We start from the raw sequence: 19,171 nt of genomic DNA on the forward strand, positions 1-19,171 counted from the left end.
CTCCTCACTTCAAGTTCACTTTATAAATAGACGGGGGTACTCTAGGTTCGGGCCATTCCCGAGCTCGGAGCCCTTCCCCGGACAGCACGCCAAATACGCATACCATACCTCAGCTAATTATATGTAAGCGTTAACTAGTGAAATATGCGCTATCACAAATGGCCAATAAATTATATTCAAAAGTGCATAGTAACATGGAGTCTCGTTCCTTGATTGAAAAAGGTTTTGAAAGAAACGAATGAGCCAGTATTCAATCGCCCATTTAGACAGACATTTTTCCTGCCTCCCAGTGTGCATACTATCCAGCCTATCTGCCCTAAATAGTATTGAAATTACTAATATGACATAGAATTTAGGATGGATTGTACACAATGCAAATTGGGACGCAGGCTTGTTTCGTTTATAATTGAATCAGCCATTTTAAATGAGTCGTTTGGTTTGATTTGAATGGTTCAATAAATCATTTATCAAAACGGGCTTGCTTCCACCTACTGGTCGTTAGGCAAGGTTTTAGGCAAAAGCACATTTAGCTAAATCTTGTTTAATTGTCAATATATTGACCAAAATTCCTCCATTTCAGGCCCAAGAAGGGAAAAAAGGAGCTTATAAATAATAGTTAAATTAATAAGGATACTTTTTCATTAAATAAAACTTAAAAGGGATATTATAAAGATAATAACCACAACCCATTTATTATTTTCTTCAAATATTTGACCACTATATATACAGAGAGAGAGCAGTAGTAAAGAAGTGGCTGTTGTTACAGTATTTCAGTCTTACTTGAAATTCAGTGTTTCAAAGTAGTTCAACACAAGAAACTAAACACTGCACTTCGCAGGATTTTTTTTTTTGTATTAAACATTTTTTAATGTTCAAATAGTCATCCATTTTCATCTGAAGTATTTAATGTACAAATAGCATACCATGTTCATCCTAAAGAAAGCACATACACATACACACACCAAATACAAACATTTTCAATATCAGGAGGGTACCACAAATTTACACACACATTTCTCCAGGGGTCTTTTTAGCATTTAACATGCACACTTTTCTGTTTCATCTGGCCTTACAACAACACTTGGACACATGTTAACTAGAATACAACAAACATTAACTATCTTATCAAGCAGGGTAAATTCTTCATCCTTACTGGGAAGCAACAAACTAATTGGTATTGTGTTATGTATTAGTGTGTACTTACTGCGCAAGCTACCTATTATCCTTTCTATATGTATCCTAATGTGTGCTATAGCACGTGTGTCTTCCTCATCCTTAATATCGAGTTGACATCTCCGTTTATTGAATGGAGGAATTGTAACTTCCGCGCACATCATTCCCACACTGTCTTTAATATCAAAGCCTCTGTCCGCTAACACTACATCACCAGGCAACAGTTTGTTAAGAAGCCCACAATTTTCAGTTATGTGCTTGTCAGATGCTCGCCCCTCCCATCCCTTTGAAACAAATGAAATTAGGCCTTGGGGTGTAATTCCTATCAAATATTTAATTGTGTGTGTACCTTTGTAGTGGGAAAAGGATTGTGCACACGCCATTGAATTTTGCCTCTCTGTATGTATTTCAAAACAGTCAACAATAATCGGTACACGCTTTCCAAAAGTTTCCAAAAATTTATGTGGCATTGTGGCTTGTAAACAATGTCGCTCAGGCCAGTACAACAAGGGAGTAAGGCGTGCATACAGCACATCTATGGTGTCAGCAAAGGTAGCAGAAAGGGTGCTAGGTGACACATTAAAAATGTGTGAAAGATGCTGGATTGGAAGATCAAGCCTTAGACGAATGAGTGTCAGTAAAACCATTTGAAATTGTGACAGCTTCTTTGCAACTGGCAGGAAGGGCTTAACAGTAGTAAACATTGAAAACAAAACGGCAAAACATTGAAGTCCCGTATAATATTGTACTTTTTCTGTATTATCTTTGAAAAACTCTTCATCCATCTTCTGTTTGTTTAACTCAGACCTAAGCTCCCTATTTTCCTGCAAAAGGCGGGTTACTTCTGCACTGCTTTGCGCACAGAACTGGCATTCTGCTCTTAGTCTCTTATCTGCTGGTTTGTCTGTTTCTGTCGTTTCCCTGTATTCCTCTTCTTCCACAGCTGCCTCTGTTTGATCCATATATCCCTCTTCTTCTGCTGCAACTCCTTGTACGCCGTCTCTCTGATCTTCGTTCATGATGTTTTGTTCATTGTGGCCTCCTCCCTCAGATTCCCTCAAATTATGTCTCTGCTGTGTTAGGGCATGCCGATCTGAAACTGTGGCTGTGTCTTCAGAGTGACCCAGGTGCAGGGCTGGAGCCCAGTCTGGATGAGACTCGTCCATCTCATATGCTGGTTTACCTTTGGGGAGACAAAATAATCCAAATTGAAAACAAAATATTGCAATCAACAGTGGGAATACTATGTACTCCAGTTCCAACTTAACTCAGTTGGCAAACATACAAGTGTTAATAGAATTTCTCGAGCTTCAGTCACCTTGATCAAAAAAAGCTCTCTAGTTCTGGATGAGTTAAGTTACACCTCAGAAATTCTGGGAGGCTCAGCTGATTGCTTTGTTTTGATCGCATTGGTTTAGCGCACTCTATTTGAACTAACGTTAGTCTAATTTAGCTTGATCACTGTGCCGCAATGTCGACAGAAAAGGAACCTAAGTATATCCCTCTCGGAAACAGAACAAAATGAGAACACATAATCATTTCCTTAGTGAATTTTTTACTCTTAACTTACCTGAATGAAAAAGATGTTTTACCATCAGCCTCCGTTGCGCTTTTTCTTCTTCTTCTTCTTCTTTTTTTAAATTGGCGGTTGGCAAACAACTTTTAAGTGTGCATTACCGCCACCTTCTGAAATGGAGTGTGGATCCTAATAGCCTTCACTCACTACTCTTTAAATAAAGAAATACATAAATACATAAAAATATAAATCCAAAAAAATAAAAAATAAAATTCATAAATATATAATATCTAATAAAAATATTAATTTTAATACCTTACCCTTCACATATTATTAACTCCAATATTTTAAGACAACTAAATTCATATCTTCCTAATGAGCCCTGTTTTATTCAAATAATCAAATATTGCACTATACCCCACATGCCCTGAATTCAGTTGTAAAATTTCATTCATTTCAAATCTAATTTTTTCTTTACTTAACCTTTCTTTCAGCCTCAACCTTTCCTCCTTATACCTATCACAAATTATAATTACATGTTCTATGGTTTCACTAATATTACAGACCTCACACATCCCACTTTCATGTTTCCCTATTATTTTAAGCGTACTATTTAAACCAGTATGTCCAAATCTCATTCTCGATATAATGTCCTCTTCTTTTTTATTCCTATTATTTTCTCTCATTCCTCCTACCTTCTTCTGCATATTGTAGTACATTCTCGCTTTTGTTTCCATATTCCACTTTTCCTGCCACTTCTTCCTCATTTCTTCTTTGATTATACTTTTAACCTCCGCCTTACTATAATTTATTATCATATCTATCTCTGTTTTTTTCTCCGTTGCGCTAGAGCCGTGACGTCATGCCTATCGTCTATTCTCGCGATAACCTGGAAGTCTATGTGAGACTACGAGTGGGATATCCGGTCTCTTTTCGGTGGCGGACTCCAGGCGAGAAAGTCCTCCATAATGAAGGTAGGAGGACTGGACAACGTCAAATTATAAGTTTATATTTCACATTGTGCTGGAAATACCGAAAGAGTTCAGTTTTACAGTCTCCATTCAAACCGATAAGCTTTTGGTAACCGGGTTAGGCCCAAACAGCATGAGGGATGGATGTTGATTTTGTTAGGTTAGCAGCACAGCGGTGGAAGTGAGGCAACATGGCGGCGCCCGCAACAGACATGCAGTGAACACATTAGTGAAAGAGAAAATTCATGCGAGCTGGGGGAAATAAGTCGCCATTGTCCTAGCTTGAGTTACTACTTTGGGAAACGTTCTAGCAGATCTGTGTTGAGTGTCAAACTGTCATCCGCTGCTGTAGCATTAGCGCCTGTTAGCTAGCAGATACGTGTCAGATGAAGAGGCCAGTTTTTTATATCAAACTGCAGCATGCAGCTTAATTATCTATCTCTTTTACTATTCCACCTAGCTCAATATCTCGTTCCCCGCCACTGGCTGCCAAAAGCTGATAGAAGTCGATGATGAGCGCAAACTGAGGATCTTCTATGAGAAGCGCATGGCCACAGAAGTGGCTGCAGACTCTCTGGGCGATGAGTGGAAGGTAAGTAATAGCTGCCTTAATCGTGTGTATATATCCAACACTTTAATGTTTCATGTAAAGCAGAAAGGCTTAACACTTGATTAAGTCTTGATTGTTTAGATTCCCTTTTGACCAGTGCTTCAGGTTAAGACCGATTATATTAGAAAACAAGGCTAATCTAAACGATGGCTCTCACACTTTCAAGTCATTCCAAATGCATCAAATTAACATGCCAGATGAGAACTGTGCATTCCAAAATCGGCTCAAATATCAAACATGCTTGCTATGCTCTAACTGGATGAAATCATAGACTTGAAACTAAAATCTGTTAATACGCTATGCAGTTTATTGTCAAAATCTGAAGACATGCTTGAAATTCTAAACTAGCAATGATTCAATGACACAAGTTTGTTGTGTAGTGCATTCCATCAATAAGATTGATTCAAAACATGAAACCTCTTAAAGTCGTCCAGTGTATTGAAATCACTTTATTTTTGTGGCACTTTAGCAAGTCCTTTTTGGCTGATCAGTAGCTTAAAGGGAGGGACAGTGGTGCCAAAAGCAACAGTGGAGCTGCTATCCGGATAACAACCTGTTCATATTATTAGTGGCTGGTTGTATTGCATCGCTCTGTCAAATGTTCTTCAGTGCATTGTTCAGGCTATTGGTCAAATTTTAAGTTTTATATCATGCTCTTTTTTATTTTTATTTTTTTTTATAAATCTGTTGACTCCAAATCTGACTGACTGTTCAAAATCTGCAAACTGCCCCCACACTCCAACTCTGGCAGAAGTCGTGTAGTGTCCAGCCTTAAAATCATCTCAAAATATCAAACGTTTTTGATGTCCTCTGACTAAATGGAATGATAATCTGAAGCTCTGTGCTCCCTGTGTGATTTCCTGTGAAATTGGTGAACTCCGAATTCCCAGAATCTGCAACTTGTTCTGACTTTTGGCAACTAGCTTCATCTTCTCCAGAGTGCAATTTGGGACAAAAGTCTTGTAGTGTATTCCAGATTTAAGTGGACTTGACAATGGCAGTGTTTACAGTGCTGCTCTTGTAACTTGAAAATCTTAAAACTGACCTGAACATTGGCATAACTGTGTTTGTTGTAGGGATATGTTGTCCGCATCAGTGGAGGCAATGACAAACAAGGCTTCCCCATGAAGCAGGGTGTGCTGACCCAAGGACGTGTGCGTCTCCTCCTCAGCAAGGGTCACTCCTGTTACCGCCCTCGCCGTACTGGTGAGCGTAAACGCAAGTCTGTCCGCGGCTGCATCGTTGATGCCAACCTCAGCGTTCTCAACTTGGTCATTATCAGAAAGGGTGAGTATACTCTGAGCTACTTGAAGTTCTATAGTGTAAAAATGAAAGTACTTTACTCGCCCTCATTTACAAGTCTCTATGACTGACTGACTTCAACAGAACACAATAGAAGATGTTTAGCAAGATGGTGGTTACCAAACAGTTTCGATCCCATTGACACTTATGTATGGTGAAAAAATATAATGGAAGTCAGTGGGATCCAAACCTGGGATGAGTAATGGCAGAATTGTCATTTTAAATGTTTTTGACTCTACTGAAGTAATACAATTTTTAAAAAGTACATACAAATACCATAATATGTTTGCAGATATTTAAGAAACAAGCTTAAATTAACATGCTTGTTTTCTGAAAAACAATACTACAGTCAGTTATTCTCCTTTGAATATGAGTGTTCCGGACTGGAAAGTGGGTCTTTTGTTTTGGTTTGTGAACCCGAATCGTCATTAGTATTGTCAATCTGGCAACCTCTGTGTGGGTAAATTCTGATAAGGGGTGACCGGGTTTAAAAACAAATGCTCCAATATTTTAAGTTTATACTGCAATAACCTAGTTCAACCACTTTGTATCAATCCTACGTACAGCGCGTTTAAGAACTATTTCATTAAAAGTGCAAATGGTGGACTTATGATTCATAGATGGCACACCAGCAGACCCTTTCTGGTTGAATGGTACCTCAAAGGGGGGACAGTGTGGTGCCTACAGCAACAGTGGAGCTGCTAACGGATAACGACCTGATCATGTTCTTAGTGGCTGGTTGTACTGCATTGCTCTGCCAAAATTATTGCTTTGCATATTGTTTGTGAATGGGAGCAGGGACTACATAGAAATCATGAAACCGGTAGAGATGTAACCGTATGAAAATCTCTTAATTCGGATTATAGTGACCAAAATGGTTACGGTTATCAGTATTCTCACTTTTTTATATTTAAAATCAAACCAACTGATAAAATTGTTTTTGTTTTTATAAACGCTTAATAGATTACTAATAAATTCTAACAACGGTTTATCTAATAACATCTGAGATGTTCAAAAAACTGTGAAAAGGTTTCATAAAATGGTAGAGCTTTCATTTCAGCCTTTAAAGGGTTATGTCAATTAAACGGTTTAATAATGATTAATCAATTAAGACATAGAAGCTCGTTTTTCGTCAACCGGTTGGCAGGGCATGCAAATAGTGCCCCCTTTTTTCTTTTTTTTTTTACCAGACAAAAACCGTCTGAATTTGAATGTTACGCTCTGTAAATCCACTCTCTGACACTAGGTGGCAGTTTTGGAACAGCAGTTAATGCTGTTTCCCATAACCTCCATGGACAAAGCAGCATTGTGATTTAATAAACACTTAATTACATGGAGCGAACATGAAAACAAAATGCCATTAAATCTTTTCTGAAGACAGAAACTTTAGTTACATTTATATAATTAACTCATTCATCTATAATTCCCTTAGCACTCTTTTAAAACCTAGCTTTCTGCCATGTTTTCAAATGAAGTGTAATTACTCTGTGCACAAGTGAGACAAAGCTTTATGCTAGATGATTCTGTCCCTAGAAACTGGTTTCTTTACAGTCTACACCACAAGTGGCCTGTTCCACATCATCTGTTTGATAGATTTTCCCCCTTTCCTTCAGGTGAGAAGGACATTCCTGGGCTGACTGATAGCACTGTCCCCCGCCGCCTGGGACCCAAAAGAGCTAGCAGGATCCGTAAGCTCTTCAACCTGTCCAAAGAGGATGATGTCAGGCAGTATGTGGTCAGGAGACCTCTCACTAAAGAAGGTAATATTTCATCATGAGACTGAACCCGGTTTTTTTTGTATATTTAGTCAATAGATTTATTATGGTTGCTTAAAGAGATATATATTTTGTTATTAAAAAAAAAAGAAAAAAAAGAATGAAGGTATGCATTATTTTTGAGGCACAACTACAAGCCCTATTTGGCTGATCAGCTGCTTAAAGCAGGGGATAATGTAGTGCCAACAGCAACAGCAGCACTGCTAACCAGATAACCCCATTCATGTTATTAGTGGCTGGTCGTACTGAATTTGTCTGTCAGACTTTCTGCAGTGCATTAACAGAACTAGGATATAGTCTTTATGCAAGTGTCCTTTTGGGTTTACATTCATTAAAAGTTGTCCAAATTGATTGGAGTTAACTTTTGGTGATCCTGCTTTCTAATTCTAAATAATAAAAGCTGAAGGGAAACTTTCTAGAGTGATGTTTCATTTGGAAATACAGGCTTTTTAGGTTTGTTATACATAAATGCAACAATTGCTTATTTTTTGCCATTTGTACTGTCACAAGTGGCTTCTCAGCTTGTATTCTATTTTAAATGTATCCAGAGACTGAACATGCTCTTTCTGACAGGTAAGAAGCCCAGAACTAAGGCCCCTAAGATTCAGCGCCTGGTTACACCTCGCGTGTTGCAGCACAAGCGCAGACGTATTGCTCTCAAGAAGCAGCGCACACTGAAGAACAAGGAGGAGGCCGCAGAATACACCAAACTGCTGGCCAAGAGGATGAAGGTACGAGGCTGTTTAGTGATGATTCCAAATGAGGGTGTCTTCCTACAATTTAACCTGGCTATATGAATGAATAGTTTTTTGTTGACTACTGAAAAAGAAATGCATCAATTGATTCCTCATTAGAGAAATAGCACATGTTGTGTAAATGAAAAGTGTGTTGTAAAAGCTGAATATCAATGTTCTTTTTTCTATGCTTTTTTTTATAGGAGGCCAAAGAGAAACGTCAAGAAAAGGTTGCCAAGAGACGTCGTCTCTCCTCTCTGAGAGCCTCCACATCCAAGTCCGAGTCAAGCCAGAAGTGAGACATGTGCCTCACAAATAAAATATGATTTTGTTGAACGTTCTTAATTGTGTATTGTTTTTCCATTACTCCGTAAAGTGGTACGTTTGTAACAAGTTGAATTTTGTTAGTGTTTATTTTGGCCATTCTATATTTTATTTTGCAACACTAACTTTGAGGTAAGACACTGAGGTTTGGCAATCAAGATGACTTTTGGTCAGCTGTCTAGTAGTTTGGTCAGCTGTCTTTAACCAGCAAGTTTAAATGGAAGGCCATTTAACAAGTAATGCTGTATACTAAGTCAATACCTAACCATAATTTATTCCTAAAATCAGTGGGAAATAAGATTAACAAGGGTGTGTGTGTGTGTGTGTGTATATATATATATATATATATATATATATATATATATATACACACACACATATATATGTGTACACACAGGTTGTGTTGTGTCTGGGGAAACAACTGATTCAGAGTTTCTAAAAGCTCTGTTGATACTGTTAATTGTCTTTGCTCACCTATATAAATGATTCGCAGGTAGAATAGCCGTGGAAATTAAATAATGGTCCTTATGTTTTTATTAAATTGTGATCACATTAGTTAGCCTACAGTTTCCGTCGTAGTAAAAATATTTCATGACCCATTATTTGGTACTTGCTAAAAAGACTTTAAGGGTCTTTAAGTCCCTCAAAGGTTTAAATGATGTGTTTCAACAGATTACACTAACATTAGGTTAATTTAAAGCCTTACTCTGGAGTTGGGTCCACCTCCGCCTATGGAGAGAAAAATAAGTTTTCAAAATCACACACACACACACACTGTATGTGTGTGTGTATATGCTAGTAGTCATAACCTTATTAATAGCATGTAGGTATTTTAGCCACTGAATTCAGTGCATGGTTATCCAGTATTTGATAAGTGTTGCTGGTGTGTTTAATAAAACTATTAGCTAAAAGTGAGTAATCCTAAATTCTTTGGAAAAGAAAGCAAAAAGTAGTAACATCTACTTGAATAGATAAGACAATTGGAATAACTAGTAGCTCTAATAAATAGTTAAAGTGGAAAAAGTCATGGATTTACGTTTTATTGACTGAAAAATACGTAGGCTGTTATTAATAATAACATAACAGATAGTATGTTAATACGGCTTGCCATATCAGACCCATGCTGGGGTGCGAGCCCTGTGTATTCTGAATAGATTCCATTAATTCCTCGAGACGCGTTATTACCCCCCTCCCTCCCTCCCAAAAATCCGCAACAATTTGTGAGAGGTTTCTGTGGTTTCAGATGTGAGCAATAAATACAATAGCACGTGTATTGATTGGGCTGTCACGGCCACACGGTGTTCACGTGGCTGAGGACCAAAACAATGCGGCGTCGATTACTATGGACCCTGAAGTGGAATCCGCAGAGTAAGTAAAAAGCGTTAGTCACCTCTAATGGAATGGATATAATTTTAACCTTTACTACATTTAATGATCTTATAGATCTAGAAAAAGAAAGCAAAATTCAAATGTACTGATACATACATTCATACATACAAGGACTGATACAACTAACGAAGTTTGTGTTTGGAATGATTATTTTTCAATAGCACATACTGGATCGGGAATAAAATAAACATTTGATCAGTCACTGCGCTAAACTAAAGTTTCGAGTAGAATTTAATAATTAAAACAGCTACCGGCCTCTTTTCGTCGCCAACCCAAGCAGCTTGTAAAAGTAATGTAACCCTGCAGTGAAATAGAGAGATAACGTTTTTGTGAAGTTCAGGTGACATCTCGTAGCTATTCACGGCTTTTTGCAGCGTGATTTGTCTGATCATGCAATACCTGAATGAAAATCATTTTCATCGCACTCTGGCGATGCTTCAAGAGGAGACAGCAGTCTCTCTCCACACAGTCGACAGCATCGAAAGCTTCATCTCCGATATCAACAACTGGCAATGGGATATAGTGCTGCTAGCAATCCAGTATCTGAAACTTCCTGACAAGCTGCTCATTGACCTTAACGAACAGGTAAAGTTTGTCATAAAAGTGTCATTACAATTAAATACTGTCATGCATATCTTAAGTGCAGAATTTGTCTTTGTGCAGACTATAATACTATTCAATTTGTGTTCATACTGCTTTCTTAACGAACTGAGTGAAGTCTGGTTGTCTGTGTAGATTGTGCTGGTGTTGAGCTAGGAGCTGCTCAGTCTTTACTAAAGCAAACTGATCCCATGATCATGCTGAGCACACTCAACCTGAGCGCTCAGTATACTCACACCTGGATAGCCTTCTCATAAAACCATTTTTTGAGTCAGAAGAAGTAGGTGTTTTAAATCGTATAATTCAGTAACTGAATTAATGAGAGTTTAAGATGTATAAATGGCTGGGAAATACATATTGGTGATTTACCCTCTAGTGCAGGGTTTGCCACACCTTTTGGTCAGCTGTAGCCTACCCCAAATGTAAAATATTTACTTGAATTACCCTTTGAGATTTTAAGTTATTACTTTTTTTCCCCACATCAAATCTACATACACCATAATGGAAAGCAAAAACAGAACTGTCACAACTTTGTTGTAAACTGAAGTACATTGCATCATATCCAAACCCCTTAACTCATTGCTTAGCTGAAGCATCTTTACAGTCTCAAGTGTTTGATGTGACAAGCTTTGCATGTCAGCATTTGGCAATTATGTGCTATTCTTCTCCTCGCCTCTTCATCCCTCAAGCTCTGTCAGGTTGGATGAGGGCAGACACACATTTTCAGGTTTCTCCAGAAATATATGATTGGCTTTTGCTGGGCCACTCAAGGACATTCACAGAGATGTCTATAAACCACTCCTGCTGTGTGCTTATTGTCATTGTCCTGATGGATGGTAAACCTTCTGCTCAGTCTGAGGTTCTGAACGCTTTGGACTGTTTTTTTTAGTAGGGATCTTTGAATGTTTTGGTTCATTGAGCTTCTCATATACTCTGATGTGTCCCTCAGTCCATGCCACTGAAAAACAGTCTCAGAGCATGAGGCTGCTACAAGCACACTTTACTTTTGGGATGGTACTCTGCAGGTGATGAGCAGTCCTGGTTGTTTCAAACATCTTCCATTATGGATAATAGAGGCTACATGCTTCTATGAACCTTCAATGCAGCAGAATATTTTCTGAACATTTCCCCATACAGTATTGTTCAAAATAATAGCAGTACAATGTGACTAACCAGAATAATCAAGGTTTTTAGTATATTTTGTATTGCTACGTGGCAAACAAGTTACCAGTAGGTTCAGTAGATTGTCAGAAAACAAACAAGACCCAGCATTCATGATATGCACGCTCTTAAGGCTGTGCAATTGGGCAATTAGTTGAAAGGGGTGTGTTCAAAAAAATAGCAGTGTCTACCTTTGACTGTACAAACTCAAAACTATTTTGTACAAACATTTTTTTTTTCTGGGATTTAGCAATCCTGTGAATCACTAAACTAATATTTAGTTGTATGACCACAGTTTTTTAAAACTGCTTGACATCTGTGTGGCATGGAGTCAACCAACTTGTGGCACCTCTCAGCTGTTATTCCACTCCATGATTCTTTAACAACATTCCACAATTCATTCACATTTCTTGGTTTTGCTTCAGAAACAGCATTTTTGATATCACCCCACAAGTTCTCAATTGGATTAAGGTCTGGAGATTGGGCTGGCCACTCCATAACATTAATTTTGTTGGTTTGGAACCAAGACTTTGCCCGTTTACTAGTGTGTTTTGGGTCATTGTCTTGTTGAAACAACCATTTCAAGGGCATGTCCTCTTCAGCATAGGGCAACATGACCTCTTCAAGTATTTTAACATATGCAAACTGATCCATGATCCCTGGTATGCGATAAATAGGCCCAACACCATAGTAGGAGAAACATGCCCATATCATGATGCTTGCACCTCCATGCTTCACTGTCTTCACTGTGTACTGTGGCTTGAATTCAGAGTTTGGGGGTCGTCTCACAAACTGCCTGTGGCCCTTGGACCCAAAAAGAACAATTTTACTCTCATCAGTCCACAAAATGTTCCTCCATTTCTCTTTAGGCCAGTTGATGTGTTCTTTGGCAAATTGTAACCTCTTCTGCACATGCCTTTTTTTTAACAGAGGGACTTTGCGGGGGATTCTTGAAAATAGATTAGCTTCACACAGACGTCTTCTAACTGTCACAGTACTTACAGGTAACTCCAGACTGTCTTTGATCATCCTGGAGGTGATCATTGGCTGAGCCTTTGCCATTCTGGTTATTCTTCTATCCATTTTGATGGTTGTCTTCCGTTTTCTTCCACGTCTCTCTGGTTTTGCTCTCCATTTTAAGGCATTGGAGATCATTTTAGCTGAACAGCCTATCATTTTTTGCACCTCTTTATAGGTTTTCCCCTCTCTAATCAACTTTTTAATCAAAGTACGCTGTTCTTCTGAACAATGTCTTGAACGACCCATTTTCCTCAGCTTTCAAATGCATGTTCAACAAGTGTTGGCTTCATCCTTAAATAGGGGCCACCTGATTCACACCTGTTTCTTCACAAAATTGATGACCTCAGTGATTGAATGCCACACTGCTATTTTTTTGAACACACCCCTTTCAACTAATTCAACTAATTGCCCAATTGCACAGCCTTAAGAGCGTGCATATCATGAATGCTGGGTCTCATTTGTTTTCTGAGAATCTACTGAACCTACTGGTAACTTGTTTGCCACGTAGCAATAAAAAAATATACGAAAAACCTTGATTATTCTGGTTAGTCACATTGTACTGCTATTATTTTGAACAATACTGTATATGTGGTTTGATGCATTCCTGTCTCTGAGCTCTAAAGGCAGTATTTATTTATTACCTCAGGGCTTGGTCTTTGCTCTAAAGTGCGTTTTCAATGGTTAGAGCTTTTACTAAGACATGTGCCTTTCCAAATCATACCCATTTATTGAATTTGCCACAGGTTAACTTCACTCAAAGTGTGGTAACATTTACAAGCAATATATACATTTACATTTACAAATTAAATATAAGATATTATTTTTATGTAAAAATGATTTACCCTTTTATTTGTCTTGCCACTGGCCTACAGGCATATCCATTGGGCAGCAGTAAAGAGAAACGCAGGCTGGCTATCGCTCAAGCTCTTGCAGGAGAAGTCTGTTTGGTGCCACCTTCTCATCTCATGGCTCTTCTGGGCCAGGTTTGCCAGCTTTTCTTTTGGCCTATCCTTTTGGATTCTATGTATCTATTGTACTGCATGTATCACATACCCTTTGTTTTTGTAGGGGCCGTATATGTGAGGGGGCTTTATACAGGTTACAGGAAACCAAAGCTCTAAGGCAATTTGCCTCATTAGCAATGCTGGTGAGTAAAAGAAAAAAAATCTATTAACAGAGCAGTATTACCTGTTTTTTTCTTTTTCAACTTTCTGTTTCCCACACTTTGTCTTTGAAGTCACTGAAGTGGCAGCAGCACCAGGGCCTCTTACCTCCAGGTCTGTCTTTGGAACTGTTTCCGGGGGAAAAGGTGCATTGAGGGACATGGAAGAAGAGCGCTTCCCTACTCAGCTCAGTCACCTCATAAAAGGTGTTGTAAACACAACAGTGCATTATAAATGATTATTCTTACTGTTGGGAAAAGGTGGTCCAATTGTTTTAATATAGGATAGAATAGAAGTAATCATTGATGGATGCTATTCCTCTCTGCATTATAAGGCATCTTATCTGAATATCCTATGCTACACAGGGCTCAACATATGCAAATTTAATTGCTTTTGTTACCTGAGGCTTTCATCTGTATCTTCCACTCTCTGTGCTCTACCTTGCCTGCTTTAACACCACACGTTTGGATTAATATAAACTTTAAAAAAAAATTGGCCAGTTTAGAGTGTCTCCAGGCAGGCTGGCATTGTCAGGGCTTTTCAATTTGGGATCCAGGGAACCCCAGGGGATTGCAAAGGGTTGCTCAGATGTCCATAAAAATGTATAGAATATTATTTAAACAAAATGATTAAAAACATGTATATTTACAGTGGTCTAATATCAAACAAAAACACTTGCACAACTCAGTTGATGCTCTGTAAAAATAAACTCCATCCACTGGTCCCTTAATGCTGTTTTTTTTTGGTAATCTGTGCAGGGTTGTCTTGCCCTGGCAACCAAAAATACACTTCTTTTGTGACTTTTCGCGACACCCTCGTTCTGATCAGTGAATCGCTCTGATCAGGCTGTGCACAGCCTCTCAGTGCTCTGCTCTACGGGAGTGCGCGCTCTTCCGGCAGACGTGCCCTAGGACCCATATTAGGACATTCCGCTCCATCTAACGTCACACAGAGCCATACTCAAAAAAAACTTTCCGAAACTTGTGACAAACCGGAAGGAGTATTTTTGGAACAGAAATACTCCTTCAAACGTACAACTTAATTTTTGAAACTTTGTCCATGTTTAGCATGGGAATCCAACTCTTTAACAGTGTAAAAAAACTCAGTATGCATGAAATAGCATTTCACCCCCCCTTTAAGGGATTTGATAAGTGCACAAAACAAATGACAGTATAGAACTATTTCAGTGAACATGCTGTATCTTTGTTTTGTTTTCTTTTGTGGACAGAGCGAGATGAGTTGGACAAAACTGAAATGAATCAAGGTCTAGGTGTTCAGAGTCGTCAGGAATATTCCATCCCATGCCCTGAGTGAAAGTTTCTCCCTCTCTCTCTTTCACTCTGGGCATGTGATGGAAAATATCTTTCAAAATAATTCTTTTGAATTTGTGAATTGTGGTTACATTTCTAACTCTTGGATTTCTTTGATTAGGCTTCATTGTTTGAAATCAGGAAAGATGCTAAAGGAGTTTAGAGGCCATACAGCTCATATGAATGACGTCACCTTCTCACACGATGGCCAGCGTATCATCAGTGCATCAGCAGATGGCATAGTAAAGGTAAGTGTTCGTACTGTGGTGAACCACATATAATAGCCTATGTATTTTTATTTTTGTGGTTTATATTTGTGCTTCACTGTGTGTGTGTTTTTTTTTTTTTAGGTCTGGAGCATGAAGACAATGGATTGCACCCACACAATAAAAACCCCTGACAGTCCTGAGGGTACAGACATCACTGTTAACAACGTTGTGCTTGTCCCAAAGACTACAGAGCACTTTGTAGTGTGCAATAGGACAAACACGTTTGTTGTTACAAACATTCATGGCCAGGTGAGAACAAAAATGAACCAGCAAGATACTCTGTATACTCCTCAGGATTATTCTAAAATGCATACACTAGAGTGAACACTACAGTAACTGGCTTTCAAATGGCACATATTAACACCATTTATGAATCAGAAACCTTGATTTAAGTCTGGATTGTGCAGCAGAAGTAAAAAAAAAAAAAAAGCAGCAAATGCAGTTTGTGAGGTTTGCTATAAATAGCTACGCAATTATTATTCAAACCGTTTGATGGTGTATAAGGTGTACCCTGTTCAGCCGTCTCTCCCACTCTTTTCTTGATGTACTTAATGACTCACTCTCGCATGCTTTTTGGTACTCTGAAGCATGCCTTATCCATTTCCGTTGCACTTTTCGCTCTCAATCTCTTGCCCCCTCTCTGTTCCTTCCCAGGTGATGTTCAGGCACGAGAGGGGGCGGACTTTGTTTTCTGCACATTGTCTCCACGTGGAGAGTGGATTTATTGTGTGGGAGAAGACTATATTCTATACTGCTTCAGCACTATCACTGGCAAGCTAGAGAGAACCCCCACAGTACGGTCCGCCCTCACAGCACATGCTGCATATCCACGAGATTTGTTTTAGTCGGGTGAAGATTGATAGGTTTGCAGCTAAAGCTGTCTTCAGAACAGCTTCCAGAACAATTGGTATTTATATTCAGAACATTGGCTGTAACTCTAATTAGGACTAGTTGGAGATATATCAAAACTGAACTGGATATAAAAATGAACTGTGCTTTAAAAAACTGCATATAATTATAAACACAACACTTTTGTTTTTGAACCCATTTTTCATGAGCTGAACTCAAAGATCTAAGACTTTTCCTATGTACACAAAAGGCCTCTTTCTCACAAATATTGTTCACAAATCTGTCTAAATCTGTGTTAGTGAGCACTTCTCCTTTGCTGAGATAATCCATCCACTTCACAGGTGTGGCATATCAAAATGCTGATCAGACAGCATGATTATTGCACAGGTGTGCTTTAGGCTGGGCCACAATAAAAGGCCACTCTAAAATGTGCAGTTTTACTGTACTGGGGGTCCGAAAACCTGTCAGTATCTGGTTTGACCACCATTTGCCTCACACAGTCCAATACATCTCCTTCACATAGATTTGATCAGGTTGTTGATTGTGGACTGTGGAATGTTGGTCCACTCCTCTTCAATGGCTGTGTGAAGTTGCTGGATATTGACAGGAACCGGAACACGCTGTCGTATACGCCGATCCAGAGCATCCCAAACATGCTTAATGGGTGAAATATCTGGTGAGTATGGCTGCCATGCAAGAACTGGGATGTTTTCAGCTTCCAGGAATTGTGCGCAGATCCTTGCAACATGGGGCCATGCATTATCATGCTGCAATATGAGGTGATGGTCGTGGATGAATGGCACAACAATGGGCCTCAGGATCTTGTCACGGTATCTCTGTGCATTCAAAATGACATCAATAAAATGCACCGATGTTCGTTGTCCAAAACATACATATGCCCATACCATAAACCCACCCCCACCATGGGCAACTCAATCCACAAAGTTGACATCAGCACACCACTCACCCAACATGACACCATATACCCTGTCTGGCATCTGTCCTGTACAGTAAAAACCAAGATTCAACCATGAAGAGATCACCATCTCCAAACTGCCAGATGCCATCGAATGTGAGCATTTGCCCACTCAAGTCAGTTACGATGACGAACTGCAATCAGGTCAAGACCCCGATGAGGAGGACAAGCATGCAGATGACCTTCCCTTAGGTGGTTTCTGAAACTCGTTTATTAAATTCAATGCACACAGACTGAAGTAGTTTAAGTCTTTGGTTCTTTTAATTGTGATGATTTTGGCTCACTTTCAACAAAGACCCTCCAATTCATCTCAACAAATAAAAAAACTTCATAAGTAAAAAATAAATAGTTAAGTGAATTGTTGGCATTCTGGAAAGTATGTTCATTTGCTGTACATGTACTCAATAGTTGGTAGGGGCTCCTTTTGCATTAATTGCTGCCTCAATTCGGTGTGGCATGGAGGTGATCAGTTTGTGGCACTGCTGAGGTGGTTTCTTTGACAGTGGCCTTCAGCTCATCTGCATTTTTTGGTCTCTTGTTTCTTATTTTCCTCTTGACAATAGCCCATAGATTCTCTGTGGGGTTCAGGTCTGGTGAGTTTGCTGGACAGTCAAGCACACCAACACCATGGTCTTTTAACCAACATTTGGTGCTTTTGGCAGTGTGGGCAGGTGCCAGATCCTGCTGGAAAATGAAACCAGCATTTTCAAAAAGCTGGTCAGCAGAAGGAAGCATTAAGAGCTCCGAAATGTATTGGTAAATGGGTGCAGCGACTTTGGTTTTCAAAAAACACAATGGACCAACATCAGCAGATGACTGCACCCCAAATCATCACAGACTGTGGGAACTTAACACTGGACTTCAATCAACTTGGGCTATGCGCTTCTCCACCCTTCCTCCAGACTCTAGGACCTTGGTTTCCAAATGAAACACAAAAACGTGAAATAAAATCTTCTTCTCCTTAGCCCAGGTAAGACTCCTCTGATGTTGTCTGTGGTTCAGGAGTGGCTTAACAAGAGGAATACGACAACTGTAGCCAAATTCCTTGACATGTCTGTGTGTGGAGGCTCTTGATGCCTTGACCCCAGCCTCAGTGCATTCCTTGTGAAGTTCACTCAAATTCTTGAAACAATTTTGCTTGAGAATCCTCATAAGGCTGTGGTTCTCTCGATTGGTTGTGCATATTTTTCTTCCACACTTTTTCCTTCCATTAAATTTTCTCTTAACATGCTTGGATACAGCACTCTGTGAACAGCCAGCTTATTTGGCATGAATGTTTGTGGCTCCTTGTGAAGGGTGTCAATGATTGTCTTCTGGACAACTGTCAGATCAGCAGTCTTCCCCATGATTATGTAGCATAGTGAACCAAACTGAAGCAATTTTGAAGACTCAGAAAACCTTTGCAAGTGTTTTTAGTTGATTAGCTGGGTTTTTGTTAAATGTGAGAAAAAATCCTCACAATTAAAAGAACCAAATACTTAAACTACTTCAGTCTGTGTGCACTGAATTTGAATCACAATTTGAGTTGAATTACTGAAATAAATTGAACTTTTCCACAACATTTTCATTTATTGAGATGCACATATATGTCTCTGCCTTTATACGAATGCTAGGACATTGGTTTTCCATTTAAAGCGCTCAAAAACATTCTTGTTTCTGTTGAACCTTAGCATCATGCACTGAGATGAAGGACCTCTTCGACATCTGAAACTAACTACATCCAATTTCAAAATACTAACATTCCTCTGAAGCCTCTTATGGAAAACAAGGAAAAACTGCATGGATGTACTGGTCTTTTACTATTATTAAGGGCTTTATAGGATTGTCTGTGATAATATCTGCATGCAGAGTTTTAGCCCGATCGACATTAAAGCTGCAGTCGTTAACTTTTGCCGCTCTAGCGGTTAATAAACAGAACTGCTTGCGTCTTGCGGAAGAACATTGTAGCCGGAGCTACTTCTCTCTGTTTATGTCTATGAAGAATCACAAAGGTACTGGGTTACTCCGCCGCGGTACCCCCGAAGCAATC

At 39.1% G+C, this 19,171-nt stretch overlaps 2 protein-coding genes and 1 pseudogene across 2 annotated transcripts; 2 read left to right on the plus strand and 1 right to left on the minus strand.

Moving 5' to 3' along the window:
- Nucleotides 1–812: 812 nt before the first annotated feature.
- Nucleotides 813–2,913, minus strand: LOC113098228 (uncharacterized). Its single transcript, XM_026263231.1, has 2 exons — nucleotides 2,744–2,913; nucleotides 813–2,356 (listed from the first exon to the last, which is right to left on the minus strand). Exons 1-2 carry the CDS (start codon nucleotides 2,766–2,768, stop codon nucleotides 1,038–1,040), a joined length of 1,344 nt encoding a protein of 447 aa, XP_026119016.1. The 5' UTR covers nucleotides 2,769–2,913; the 3' UTR covers nucleotides 813–1,037.
- A 617-nt stretch (nucleotides 2,914–3,530) lies between these two features.
- On the plus strand, nucleotides 3,531–8,421 carry LOC113098229 (40S ribosomal protein S6). The gene is made up of 6 exons (XM_026263232.1): nucleotides 3,531–3,663; nucleotides 4,121–4,252; nucleotides 5,347–5,557; nucleotides 7,186–7,332; nucleotides 7,921–8,078; nucleotides 8,285–8,421. The coding sequence occupies exons 1-6, from the start codon at nucleotides 3,658–3,660 to the stop codon at nucleotides 8,378–8,380; spliced, it is 750 nt and encodes a 249-aa protein (XP_026119017.1). The 5' UTR covers nucleotides 3,531–3,657; the 3' UTR covers nucleotides 8,381–8,421.
- Nucleotides 8,422–8,579: 158 nt separating this feature from the next.
- Nucleotides 8,580–16,367, plus strand: LOC113098196 (WD40 repeat-containing protein SMU1-like; annotated as a pseudogene).
- Nucleotides 16,368–19,171: the final 2,804 nt, after the last annotated feature.

This window comes from Carassius auratus, unplaced genomic scaffold (assembly GCF_003368295.1).
Source record: "Carassius auratus strain Wakin unplaced genomic scaffold, ASM336829v1 scaf_tig00216437, whole genome shotgun sequence".
Classification (NCBI taxonomy): Eukaryota; Metazoa; Chordata; class Actinopteri; order Cypriniformes; family Cyprinidae; genus Carassius; species Carassius auratus.

Excerpts from the sequence above, each read along its gene's own strand:
- LOC113098229 (XM_026263232.1), top strand. Across the intron at positions 5,558-7,185 it reads CTTGGTCATTATCAGAAAGG|GTGAGAAGGACATTCCTGGG; the intron begins GTGAGTATACTC and ends CCTTTCCTTCAG. Across the intron at positions 8,079-8,284 it reads TGCTGGCCAAGAGGATGAAG|GAGGCCAAAGAGAAACGTCA; the intron begins GTACGAGGCTGT and ends TTTTTTTTATAG.
- LOC113098228 (XM_026263231.1), bottom strand. The coding sequence starts at position 2,768 with ATGGTAAAACATCTTTTTCATTCAG. Across the intron at positions 2,357-2,743 it reads AAAACATCTTTTTCATTCAG|GTAAACCAGCATATGAGATG; the intron begins GTAAGTTAAGAG and ends GTCTCCCCAAAG.